The sequence below is a fragment of the Thrips palmi genome, unplaced genomic scaffold, assembly GCF_012932325.1.
Source record: "Thrips palmi isolate BJ-2018 unplaced genomic scaffold, TpBJ-2018v1 HiC_scaffold_16, whole genome shotgun sequence".
Lineage (NCBI taxonomy): Eukaryota > Metazoa > Arthropoda > Insecta > Thysanoptera > Thripidae > Thrips > Thrips palmi.
This window is the reverse complement of record NW_023144625.1, coordinates 13,666,078-13,678,589: the sequence shown is the minus strand read 5'-3', so window position 1 is coordinate 13,678,589 and position 12,512 is coordinate 13,666,078. Positions and strand designations below refer to the sequence as shown.

Genomic DNA, 12,512 nt, shown 5'->3' with positions numbered 1-12,512 from the left:
CTGCCAAAACCGGGCCTCACCAGCGCCCTGACGGGTAGGCAACCCCTCTGACGGGCCCGGCCGCGGTGCTGCCTTGCCGTGCATAAAAACGGCCATCACGTACGGCAGTGCCACGGCAGTGCCACGGCAGTACCACGGCAGTACCACGGCAGTACGGCAGAGTGGTACAGAACGACGTAATTCGAGCGGCTCTGTATTGTTGCGCCGTTTCCGGGCCGGATCCCCTTAAGCTCACAATCCAGGCGAGCCGCTGGGAGATACGGCGTGACAGCCCTCTTGGCAGCCTTGGCAGCCTTGGCAGCCTTGTTGAGGCTGCTCTGGCGCGGCGGCCGCAACACTCGAAGGGCAGCCTTGAGGCGGTCCTTGTAGCAGTACCCTTGTGACGGTTCGTGTGACAGACAGTTTTACTTTTCACAGCTCTTGCCACGGTCCTTGTGAAAACCCTTGTGACTGCTATTGGGCAGCACTGTGACTGCCTCTTTGGCGGCCTGGTGACAGCCCCGTTATTCGCAGCAACCTCTGTAGCAGCCTTTGTGTCAGCCTTTGTGGCAACCCAGTGGCAACCTAGAGGCAGCCCCGCTCGAGGCGACGGACAAACAGGGAAGAGGTCGGACGGTGGCGGGCGAGGCGCGCGAGGCGGGGCGGTCACTGCGGCGTCCCCGAGGACGAGCTCCGCCTCAGGATGTGCCGAGATGGAGTCTCTAACGAGATTGTCGGGGGGAGCAGGGCGGGGCAGTCGAGCGATTCCGCACAGCGATGTCGTCGCGCTGTCTCTCTCGCGCTCCTGGAGGCGCTGCTGGGGTCGGCGAGAGAGACAGCGCGACGAAACGACCACTTCGGAATCAGTCTGCGACGCGAAGCGCGAAGCGGGCAGCAGACGACTGGAGAGGAAACCAAACAGAGGGAGCATGGAAGTGTGCCACGCACTGATCCCCCGGCCCCCCGTCTTTCCCCAAACCCCTCGCCGCGCCACTGGAAAGGTGATCCAACAAACAACTTTTGACACGCCGAGGTGGCCGCCCCGCCGCCCCGGCCGGCCGGCACGCCACACAGTGCACCCCCATCCATCTGGTTTGGTTAATCCACTCGTGGCGGAGGTTTTATCGCCGGCCGCCAATCTATCGTTAATCCCTGCGGGAGCACCCCGCCCGCCCCGCCCCGCCCCTCCACGGCCAGAGTGGCGCGCGGGGTGCGTGTTGGGGGCGCGAACCGCCCGCCTCACCCCGGGTCCCCGTCGCGCTGCCGCCCGCCTGCCTGCCAGCCTGCCAGCCTGGCCGGCGCGGAGATGAACGCCTCGAGTCAGCCTGACGCCCCGGACGGCCCGGCCGGGCCGCTAGATTACCCCCTCCACGCGCCGCGGTTCCCACGGGCCTCGATTGATGGGGGTTGGCCCGGGTTGGTCAGGGCTGCCAAAAAATGAGAGGAACTAGCAACAACGAGAGGGTAAAATTTGGAGCGTTTGGGGTTTTGAGGTGTCTGACTACTCCGCAACGTGACGAACCGTGTATGGCGAACGTTTTCTGTGTTCCAGAGCCCAGCCTGCTCCTCACCGCCGCCGTGCTGGCCGTGTGCGTGCTGCTGGCGGGCGGCGTCACCGTGGCCTGCGTGGCCTACAGGTAGGCGGCCAGGGCCAGGGCCAGGGCCAGGCCAGGGCGTTGTCCCGCGGTCGCCACCGTCGGCGTGTTGTTGGTCAACGCAACGCCGCGCGGCCGGCGACGCCGGGGCGGTGGCCTCTCCGCTGCACAGCCTCGCAACACGGTCCCGTACGGTCCCCCGCAATCTCTCGAAAATGATATAAATAAACCGCCGCCGCTTTCACTGCGAGGGGCTATCGCCGCCGGGCTGACCCAGGGAACCCAGGGCAGCTAGCAGGCTGATCCCGGGTGGAGGTCCTCGTCGGTCTGTCTCTCTCGCACCCATGCGGGACGCCCCATGAGAGCGAGAGAGACAGACCTCACTCGGAATCGGCCGCGGCAGGGCCAGGGGTGACCGCCACCGCCACGAGGCCTCGCGCTTGCCTCGCGCCGACCCTGGACGGACACTACGTCGCCATCGATACCTCGTTATCGGTGAGACAAACGCCACACACACACACACACACACACACACACACACACACACACACACACACAGATTTAGTACCGCCCCGCGTGCGTCTTGGCCTCCAACGGGTGGACGCGCAGGCTGCGCTGGCTGGTGTCAAGGGCGGAGACAAGGCCAACCCCCAAGGGAGCCCACCCACGCGCCGGGGGCCGGAGGAAGCGACCGGGATTCGGAAATGAGGAAGCAGTGTGTTGTCTTTGGTGCCGCAGGCGCATGAAGGAGGCGGCCGACCTGCACAACATGTCCTGGCGGGTGCGGCCCGAGGAGGTGCTGCTGGAGGTGGGCAAGACGTTCTCCTCCAGGCTGGGGCTGCAGAAGAACTCGGAGGTGAGGCTGCGACGCCCTGCGACGCCAGCAGACTGATACCGAGAGTCGTTTTCTGACTACGTACCGAGCCGCCACCGCTCTGCAATGCTCTCTGCAAGGTTTTCTTCACGCAGATGTTCGAGCCGGGCCTGGAGAGGCTTCACTGCCGCCGCTGCTCCGCCGAGTCGGGCACGTCGCTGCCGCCCGCGCAAGTGTTTACCACCATCGGCATCTACAAGGTGAGGCTGAGGCTGGCGAGGCCCCGGACCGGGCCAGGGCGGCGCGTCGCGGCGCGTCGACCCGCCGCCGCCGTTGTTGATGTTGACGAGCAGGCAAAGAAAGGAGGAGGAGGAGGACTCCGAGCCGCCGAGAGAGAAATGCGCGCGCGCCGCGAAGGACGTTCGCTCCGTCGCTCTGTCTCGCTCTCGCGCGCGGGGCGCCCCGCGAGTGCGAGAGAGACACCGCGGGGCAGTGCTTTGCAGTGCAGGCGTTTCCGCGGAAGTTGGCGTGAAGCATCGCCCCAGGTCGCCAGCGGCTTGATCCCAGTCCAAGTCATCAAGTCGAGCAAGGCACTGCAAGGTCGCGAACCTCGCCGCCGCGGGTTCGACTCCCGCCGCCGCCTGATGACGAACTCCCGTTTGTTCCTTTCGGTAGGGCTCGCGCGTGGCCATCAAGAAGATCACCAAGACGCGCGTGGACATCACCAAGAAGCTGCTGTGGGAGGTGAAGCTGGTGCGGGACATCAGCCACGAGAACGCAGTGCGCTTCGTGGGCGCGTGCGTGCAGGCCCCGGCCGTCATCATCCTCACCGAGTACTGCCCCAAGGTGCGTGTCGCTCTGTCTCCCTCGCACCTATACGGGGTGCCCCATGAGTGCGAGAGAGACAGAGCGACGAAAACGACTCTCGGAATCGGTCTGCCGACGGACAAGATCGTCGTGCGGAGGGAAGGAGAGGAACTTCAGAACTTGCCCGCCTCAAAATTCACGGCTTGACTTGCTGATTCCGGGAGGGAGGTCCACGTTTCCGCGCTTAATGGGGGCGTTCTTTATGGGAGCGAGAGAGACAGAGGGAGGGACCTCGTGCGCGGAACCAGCCCGCAGTCCGCGTGGGGTTGGGGCTGGAGGGCTGGGCCTCGCGGTCTGGGCCAATCATAAATTCAGCGGAAGGTACTGCTAGGCAGCGCGGCGGCCTCTAGAATGGCGTTAGAATGGTTTATGTATGAACGGTCTGAAGCCATGTGCCTACACCTTGTGCCTACACTGCGCAGGGCTCGCTGCGCGATGTGCTGGAGAACGACGCCCTCAAGCTGGACTGGAACCTCCGCATGTCGCTCATCCACGACCTGGTCAAAGTAAGTCTCTGCCACCACCTTCAGGCTGCCTCCGAACAACGGCAGGGCGAGCCGCCTGCGAGAAATGAATCCTCGACTTGACGCAGGGCATGGTGTACCTGCACACCAGCGAGCTGGGCGCGCACGGCAAGCTCCGGTCCGGCAACTGTCTCATCGACTCGCGCTTCGTGCTCAAAGTGTCGGACTTCGGACTCGCCACGCTCACCGCGCCGGCGGAGGTCATCAAGGACCAGGCGCACTACACGAGTCAGTACACAGTAAATGAAAAATGAAAGCATCCGTCGCGGTTCGACACTGCAAGGCCCTCTTTGCCCTCCGCTCCGCAGAGCTGCTGTGGATCGCGCCTGAGCTGCTGCCCCTGACGGAGGTCCCGGGGACGCCGTCGTCCCAGAAGGGCGACGTGTACAGCTTCGGCGTCATCCTGGAGGAGATCGTCACCCGCGCCGGGCCCTTCGAGAACGCCCGCCAGCTGCTGTCCCCACAAGGCAAGGACCGCTCTCAGTTATTCCTGGCCAACGGCAAACAGTCTTTTGGCGCGTTTGTCGGAATCTCGCGAAGTTGACGCCCACAAGCATTCAGTGCCCACTGGAAGTCGTCGGGCCGTGCAGACAAAACCGCCACCAAAGTTAAGTTTGGGCGCGCACTGCGCTCGTTTAGTGGCAAATAAATATTGGCGCTGCAGATTTAGAGTGTCCCCGCGACTGGCCGACTGGACGCTGGCCAGAGGAACGCCGCAATTTGTTTTCCCGTTCAAGTTTGCCGTCTCGTGCCAGACATTTCGCTTGACAGCGAGGCGTGTTTGTGTATGAATGGTTCGGAGGTGCACCAGGCACCGGGTGGCCGAGAAACCCCGTGACCGAAGGAGGGTTCAAAGGCGGGGCTTGAACCGGCGACTGTTCTCCACAGAGGTGGTGGTGCGCGTGCAGGCCCGGGAGTGCCCGCCGCTGCGGCCGCTGGTGTCGGCGGGCCGCGACTGCCCCGAGGCGCTGCTCGACCTCATGGAGCGCTGCTGGGCGGACGCCGCCGACGACCGGCCGTCGTTCGAGGCCATCCGCGGGGAGGTGCGCCGCATCATGAAGTGAGTAGAGCACCATCCTCGTCGTCCCTCACGGGACGGGCAAGGCGGGCGCCGCGTGGCTTCAGAGCCCCGTAGGTAGGCCGGCCGGCGACAGGCGTGCGCGCGGGACTGCCTACCCGCCAGGCGGCTTCACGACAGACAGCAGCTAGCGCTCACTGACGCTCCACTCGGTACTCGGTTCTGCCTGCAGGGGCTACTGCGAGAACCTGATGGACGACCTGCTGCGCCGCATGGAGCAGTACGCCACCAACCTGGAGGCGCTGGTGGAGGAGAAGACGGCGCAGCTCAGCCAGGAGAAGCGGCGCTCCGAGGAGCTGCTCTACCAAGTGCTGCCCAGGTAGGCCAACCAGCCGACCCGGGTTCGAATCCTGGCGGCGGCTGCCGGCTTTTGTTTCCGTTTAGACTTTTCTGCGGGCGGCTGAGCTGCGAGCGAATCCCCTTCGTGGAAAGAGGCGGCCACACAGACCGCGAAGAGTCGTCTGTCTCTGTCGCACTCGCGGCGTGCTTGGCAGTGTGCGACACAGACAGAGCGACGAGTCGCCACACACCCCAACGGCACCGCCGGCCACCGCCCATCAACTTGCGGTCGTTGGCGGCGCTGCGCCGCTCTTCGCGACTAAGTGCCCCGCGGCCCGCGGCCGCACTCTGCCCGTGTCTGCCAGTGTGGCGGCCCTGGACTGCCAGTGGCGTGGCGGCCAGTGACGGCGCCGCACATCAACAAGTAGGATGGCAGCCTGCCGGCCGGAACCTGTCCGACCAGTTAGTGCTCGCTCGCTGCGTCGCTCGGCCTGCTGAGCCGTGGCGTCACTGCGTCACTGCCTCTCCGTGACGTCACGGACTATGAGAAAGTCAGTCACTTTGCTTTCGCGGGGGAAGTCCGGGCCGCAAACGACGGGGCTTGGCAGTGTCCCCTACGTAACGCATGCGGCTCCCTCTCATTCAGCCTTTCGGCCGTCATGACCTGCTGAACCTGCCAACCGGGATCTCAGAGAGGCGTAACCAAACGCGTCACCGCGGAGGATGAAAAAGAAAAATTTAAAAGGGAAAGCGTTGGGAAAGAACGTCAATGAACCGTCCCTTATTTTGTCGTAATGGTCCTGGGCCGTCCGGGGTGCTTTACGCCAGTCACCCAGCGCCCTTGCCCTTGATATTGACGTCACGCCCCCCCCCCCCCCCCGCCCACCCGCCACGCCCCACCCTCGTCACGCCGTGGCCACGCCTCCCCTCGCACGCCGCGTCACGCATCGCACTCTGCCGCGCCACGGGCGCTGCCACAATAGGGGAACTTCTGAAAGGACTGGCTCGCCGTATGGGGATGGCGCGCCACGGCGTTGCGATTGGTTCTGGACGGCGTGGCGTATGGCGTGGCGCACGGAGTGGCCCACAGAGTGGAGGGACGGGGGAGGGGAGGGGTTGTGAAGGGGCGGGCGCGTTGTCAGAGGCTTACGACGGGGGCACGCGAGACGCATGCAAACGCACACGCGAAAAGCCTAGTCCCCCCGCCCCTTTCCCCCACCCCGCCCCCGCGCCGCCCCCGCACCGCCCCGCGCAGCATGCGGAGTTGAGCCAACTTTGTGAATAAACGCCATCCAAAACTACTCCTGGCTACTACACTGTGTTTGTCTGCGCCGGGGCGGCGTGGGGCGGGGTGGTGCTCGTGTTGGTCGTCGGTTTGTTTGCCCGGCCACTCGGAGCCTTCTGGAAAATATATTGCGCTCGCGGCCGCGCCGTGTCTTCGGCTGTCTTTGACTGTCTTCGGCCGTCTCGGCGTATCTTCCTGATTTGGCCGCCCCGGCCGGATTGGCGGATTGTTACGCCCAGCCCGCCATCGACTTGGAACGGTGTTTATTTTGCCTCTGTCTCTTTCGCACCCGCACGCAACGCGACGCAACGGCCCACAACTGCGAGACGGGCCGATCAGACCGAACGGGCCAACGGCAACGGCGAGCAAAAAGGCAGAAAGGCGCGCGTCTTTCCTGCCGACGGACGTGCCGTACCGGCCGGAGTCGTTTCGTCGCTCTGTCTCTGTCGCACTCACTCGACTCTGCGGGAGGGTGCGAGAGAGACGAGCTGTTTTTCTGATTCTCACGGCAGTCGGGGCGACCGGCGAACCGAGCAGCGGGTTGAAAGGGGCGGCCCGACACGCCTAAATTCACCCCGCCACGCCCCACCACGCCCCTCCCTCTCTCTCTGATCCTCCCAAACAAGACGCTGATGACGGAGAAAGCGAGCAATTTTGGCGATGCGTCCGGGCGGCATGACCAGTCTTGGCATGACCTGGCGCCGTGACCCCGGAGGGCTCGCCTCCACGGCCAGCTCGGCCAGCACGGCCAGCCCCGCGCTGTGGCGTCAACAAAACAAAGCCACGTGGTGGGCCCGCTGGCTGCCGCTGGCTGCCGTGGGAGGGAGGGCAAGGCCCGCACGGCCCGCAAGGCCCGCGCGGCACGCCGACCAGGTATTTGGGACGTTTCCGCGGTGCTGGCAGCTCTGGGGCGAGGAACGCACTCTGCCCCGCTCCGCAGACTCACTCCGAGAGTCGTTTTTGTCACGCGGTCTCTCTCGCGCTCGCGGCGGTTCCCGCGTGAGTGCGAGAGCGAGCTACGGAACGACGACAACGACTCTCGGATTCCGTCTGTCGTCTGCCCGCCTTTCGCTCCCGCTTGACACATTCCCGGCGGGGGGTCCGCGGGAATGTACAATGGAAGGGGAGGGGGCGCCGCGGGCGCGACTAATAATTGGTGTTATTGTTTTGGGGAAATAAACAAGGCCTGTGCGTGTAGAACAGACCGTGTGTGGCGCAGTCGTCGTAGTCCGGAAGGCGGTAGGGGTGTGGGGTGTTTTTTGGCTCTCGTACTGGATTTTGTTTGTGGTTACGTTTGGGACGGGACGCAGCAGTCAAAAAGATTCAGCCATCATTGTCAACTTAAATTTAATACTGTAAAAATTGACATCAACCAATATTTTCATAGCATTCCTCCGGCGCTCCCCTCCCCCTTATTTCCGCACACAGGTACTCACACATGCGCGCACACTCGCAAAAACCGATGATCATCGGTCACAATCAAGGGCCATATCGTTAAGGTGCACTCACCCCGCGACTAAACCGCTGAATCGACTTTATCTCGTAAGCCTCTTTCGAGAGATGGACACGTATTAGTCAGACAGCAGGTGAATTAGCATGCTGTACACACACTAACACATTCACTCACACACACACACACACACACACAGAGTCAAGTATGCACACACACATCCGGTGGGGTGCATCGGCCGCAATACCACCATCTGCACACGAGCTTATCTACCTCGTCTTCCTGTGGCGACTGTGACCGCGAGTACTGCAATCCCAATACTGCGGTGCGCGGGGCGGACTTCCTGTCGGCGTTTAAACCTTTCACGGCCACACTCACTAACACACGGAACGGGGATAAATATCCCGTTCAAAAGCTGGCCCCCTTAGTTGGGCCGGTGGAGGCCAAATAATCCAAATTGAGTCAAGGTTGACAACAGAGTCTCTAAATTGTTCAGTGTGGCATACCTCCATGTCAAACTCCATAAATCAATCGAATAGTTTTAGTTAGTTTGGTAGACTTTTTCTTGAGAGAGTACATTAATGTTAGTCAGGTTGGCCCGGCGGCGCCGCAAAGCAGTTTACGCCGAAAACCACGTGCCGTGATCCTGACGAAGGGGAATCGCCACAACACGGTAAATTTCCGGCGTGCTGGCTAAAATTAGCGAGAACACGATGCCGATGCTGGGCCCGGCAGGATCCTTTTGTTGTGAGCGGAAAGTGTCTGCGGTAAAAACAGACGCACGCACACAGACACACCCAGGCGCACAGACGGGCGGCCGAACCGGTTTGAGAGAGTGGCATCTCGGTACTTGGTAATGAAGTCATGACCGGCCTGGGCGGGCCTGGGCCTCGCGAGGCCTCGCCTGGGCAGTGGGGCTTTCCAGGACACCGCCTTCTGCGACTGTAATTACACTTGGCTGGACTATCCTATCCTATGTTTGCGGCGTTGACGCGGATCCCATGGAGCAGTCTCGAACATATCAAATTATTCTGTCCGAAATGCACCAAGATCCGTCGAAAACAGACTCGGCCTACTTTGGAATTCCCCGGCACCGCTTGCGCATCCCCTTTTGCAGTGAGTTCCTTCCTAGGAGCAAACATCTTATTTGCTGGCGGTCTCTCTGTCCGGTGAACAAAATTTCTCCGTTCCGCAATCTCAGCATCGCTTTTCCAGCCACAATGTGGCTCATGTGCAAAATGGGAAACCAAAAGGAAATTAGCGAGTGTTGTTTTAACGCCTATGGTGGGTTGGAGCACTATCAAGACAATTAGAGTTGTGGCGGCATCCGAAGTCTGGCGGGATTAAAAAGGAACGCTCCCGGTTCTCTCGACGATGATAGCGGTTTGGGTGTTGCAACAGACTGCCGGCTGGTCCAGCGATATGATTAGAATCCGAAGCGACAGACAGAGCCCAGCTAAAACATTGGATATCAGAGCATTTTTTATCCCTCTTTCCTGGCAGAACTGCTCAGCGCCGACGGTTGGATTCTTCAAAATGGGGTATCTGTTCTCGTTATTTTCACGGGGTTTTTAGTGAATTCATCCCCTATATGCATACCGTGGAGGTGATCTTCAGGATTGGTAGCAACGTACAATATCGCTATATTTTGAACGGCACAAAAAATGCTAGGGAATCTTACAGTTCAATTAAAAATTCGGATAAAATTTACCTTTTTTAAAAATAAATTTCAATTTATAAGGCACATCCGACAGTTCAAAATCGTTTCCACTAGGCAGCGAGCTCTGTGTCAAAATGCCTTCTGCAATGCGTATTTTTATCGAAATAAATGTATCGCCAGGCGGAAACAAAACTGTGATAGTGTTGAAATTGCATCACTCCTGAACTTGCCCCTTCAGAGTCTTTTTTGCTGCTAAACGATGTTCGGCGTGTGGTCGCGGGACGGCCTGGGACTGCGCTTTGCCGCTTCGCCGCCTCACTCACGCTGCGGCTAGCCGGCCACACACCATCAGACAACGGGGCGGGTTACACAAGATTCTAGTTTTGTCAACAAGGCGGCAGCCTTTCCGAATGTCGTCGTTAGGACGCTGTGTCCATTGGATTAGACGCAAGCAAAGGCGCGCGCAGAGTGCGCGAAGTCGCAGAATAGCAGGGTAGCGATGGCAGCAAAGTAGCAGGGTAGAGGTGGCGGCAAAGTAGCAGGGTAGAGGTGGCGGCAAAGTAGCAGGGTAGTGGTGGCGGCAAAGTAGCAGGGTAGAGGTGGCGGCAAAGTAGCAGGGTAGAGGTGCCGGCAAAGTAGCAGGGTAGTGGTGGCGGCAAAGTAGCAGGGTAGTGGTGGCGCAAAGTAGCAGGGTAGAGGTGGCGGCAAAGTAGCAGGGTAGTGGGGCAGCAAAGTAGCAGGGTAGTGGTGGCGGCAAAGTAGCAGGGTAGTGGTGGCGGCAAAGTAGCAGGGTAGTGGGGCAGCAAAGTAGCAGGGTGGTGGCAGCAAAGTAGCAGGGTAGTGGTGCCGGCAAAGTAGCAGGGTAGTGGAGGCAGAAAAGTAGCAGGGTTCCGTGATCAGCAAAGAGCTGGGTAGTGGTGGCAGCAAAGGAGCAGGGTTCTATGACCAGCTCAGTAGCGGGGTAGATCTCGGCTCGTCTGCGGGTACTCGAGCCTACGAACGTGTTCCTGAGCCCACTTCGATTTATAAACAAGTCATACACCGTGCCATTCATCTGCGGCAGATTTTCCTCTGTGTCGAGGATCTGCTGGGAAAGATTCCATTCAAACAGAAAGTCAACGAACGCCTCTCGCTTCCGTCAGGAGCACCGCACCGAGCGCCCTTGACGTGACTTCCCCCTCCACTTGGATTTTTGCAGTGCATGTACTTGCTGCCGCACTGACAATCATGCATCGCACGCTGACAAGAAAAGAGGAAATCAGACAAAGAGTGCCGCTGATTTCCTCAGTGCCTGATACTAGAAAACCGGTACCCTCGTGTCAAGTAGAAGGTATAGTGTTCGGTTAAATCTGCCTGCGCTTGGAACGCACCCAAAAGCCCCGACCCGGACCGGCCCCGTCGGCCAAGGCCTCGAACTTTTCTCGCCGAGGTGCCTTCTTAGCGCGTAAGACGCAGTCGACGCAGTTTACGAAGACGAATGGCACGCGGCCATCCCGGCCGGTGGCCTGGCCAGTGGCGGCCTGCTCGGCAGACTGACCGAGTGGTGGCCTGACCGAGTGAGCGTGGAAAATCACCCGACAAGTCGGCCCGCGCGCAATCAGGCAGCCAGGCAGAGCTGGCGGGCACTCGCTGTCCAAACGCCGACAACGCGCGGATTTCCCGCCAGAATTCACGGGGCAGCGATTCGGAAAAGTTGACCGGGCTCAGAAGTGACGCCACTGACTGACTGAAAAAAATGGATTTGTTCAAGGCAAAGTGCCCCTGATCCTGAATTTAAAATCGGCGTTTTTCATTTCTGGAAAGAAAGTCGCTGGCTTAAGCGCTAATTTTGTAAACTATTTCAATAAAAATTCGTAGACGTTAATAATGAAGCTCATTTCTGGGCGTGTGCTTTTGGGGCTCGGGGGTCTCCTGGAGATGAGAGAGGCATATATCACCGTCCGTGTCGTTGCTCGTCGATCATTTTGGCGGGAACGGCTCTGTAAAACTAAAGGTGAGACTTGGAGGGGGTGATGGCATGGCTGAAGCAAGCGGCCGAGAGAGAAGGCCCACCTGAAAGCGTGTGCAAGAGAGGTAGAATGACGAAAGCCAGCCCGCTGTGGCAGCCGGTGGCAGCGCTGTCTGTGTCTCGGCGGCCCGCCGTTTCCAGAAAGTGGTGGCTCATCTCGTGCCGATGAAACCGATTGATTCCCATGAGAGAGACTGCCCGCCGCCGACACTGCCAGTCTGTGGGACTGTGTCCGCAGTGTGGGACTCGCCGCGGGGGGCGCGATGGTGCGATCGGAGGAGAGGTCCCCGGTGCAGCGGGGTGATTCCCTCGGTTCGTGGGAACAGCGGTGCGGCCGCGGCGCAGCGGGTCGCGTGGCGCTTCCGTCTGCCGCGGCGTGGGGGGGGGGCGCCAGCGCGCCAGGTGGAGATGTGTCTCATATGTTTCGTTCTTCGCCCTAATCTTTAACGCGATCTGTCTTCGGATGTGCTTTTTATTTCAGATTCTGTTGCGAGTCAGATCGTTTTGAAAATACTTTTTTTAGTGTGCCTATGATACGACCCACACGGCAACATTACCGCCCTGCTTTATTTCGGACTTTCTTCACTCGCCATCGTCACTTGTTGGATCGCCAACGACCGTCCGCCTTTTTCCGAACGCGGCATTTATCGAGCCGATGGCGTCGCGCGCAAAAAGTGCCCGTCGCTTTTCGAAACGCAGAGCCGCGATTTGAGGCCGCGAGGCGCCGGCGGCCGCCCGGCGTCGGGAATAGATTCGCCGGCAAAAAGCTGCAAAAAGCTAAAAGCCACGACGCGACGCGGCACGGTCGGCACGGCGCGGAGGCGCGTTACTGCCGATGCCACTTTTATCGTCGTCGTGCTGCACCACGTGAGTGGCGTCGTGGTGGTCAGCGCCTCACACGCGCTCACACGTGTCTGCACGTGCCCGGCGGTCTCTGCACTGCAGGCACTGGAGGCTCATGCCGAGTTGCAGC

At 60.6% G+C, this 12,512-nt stretch overlaps 1 protein-coding gene across 1 annotated transcript in view; it reads left to right on the top strand.

Moving 5' to 3' along the window:
- Positions 1 to 12,512, top strand: part of LOC117643023 (atrial natriuretic peptide receptor 1) — a gene marked incomplete at its 5' end in the record, with an annotated part of 41,520 nt that overhangs the window by 8,159 nt on the left and 20,849 nt on the right. Inside the window, 9 exons of the mRNA XM_034381661.1 lie at positions 1,532 to 1,616; positions 2,313 to 2,430; positions 2,544 to 2,648; positions 3,064 to 3,234; positions 3,678 to 3,761; positions 3,848 to 4,007; positions 4,088 to 4,246; positions 4,668 to 4,839; positions 5,030 to 5,176. Coding sequence (XP_034237552.1) covers positions 1,532 to 1,616; positions 2,313 to 2,430; positions 2,544 to 2,648; positions 3,064 to 3,234; positions 3,678 to 3,761; positions 3,848 to 4,007; positions 4,088 to 4,246; positions 4,668 to 4,839; positions 5,030 to 5,176 — 1,201 coding nt within the window. The remainder of the gene's footprint in view (positions 1 to 1,531; positions 1,617 to 2,312; positions 2,431 to 2,543; positions 2,649 to 3,063; positions 3,235 to 3,677; positions 3,762 to 3,847; positions 4,008 to 4,087; positions 4,247 to 4,667; positions 4,840 to 5,029; positions 5,177 to 12,512) is intronic.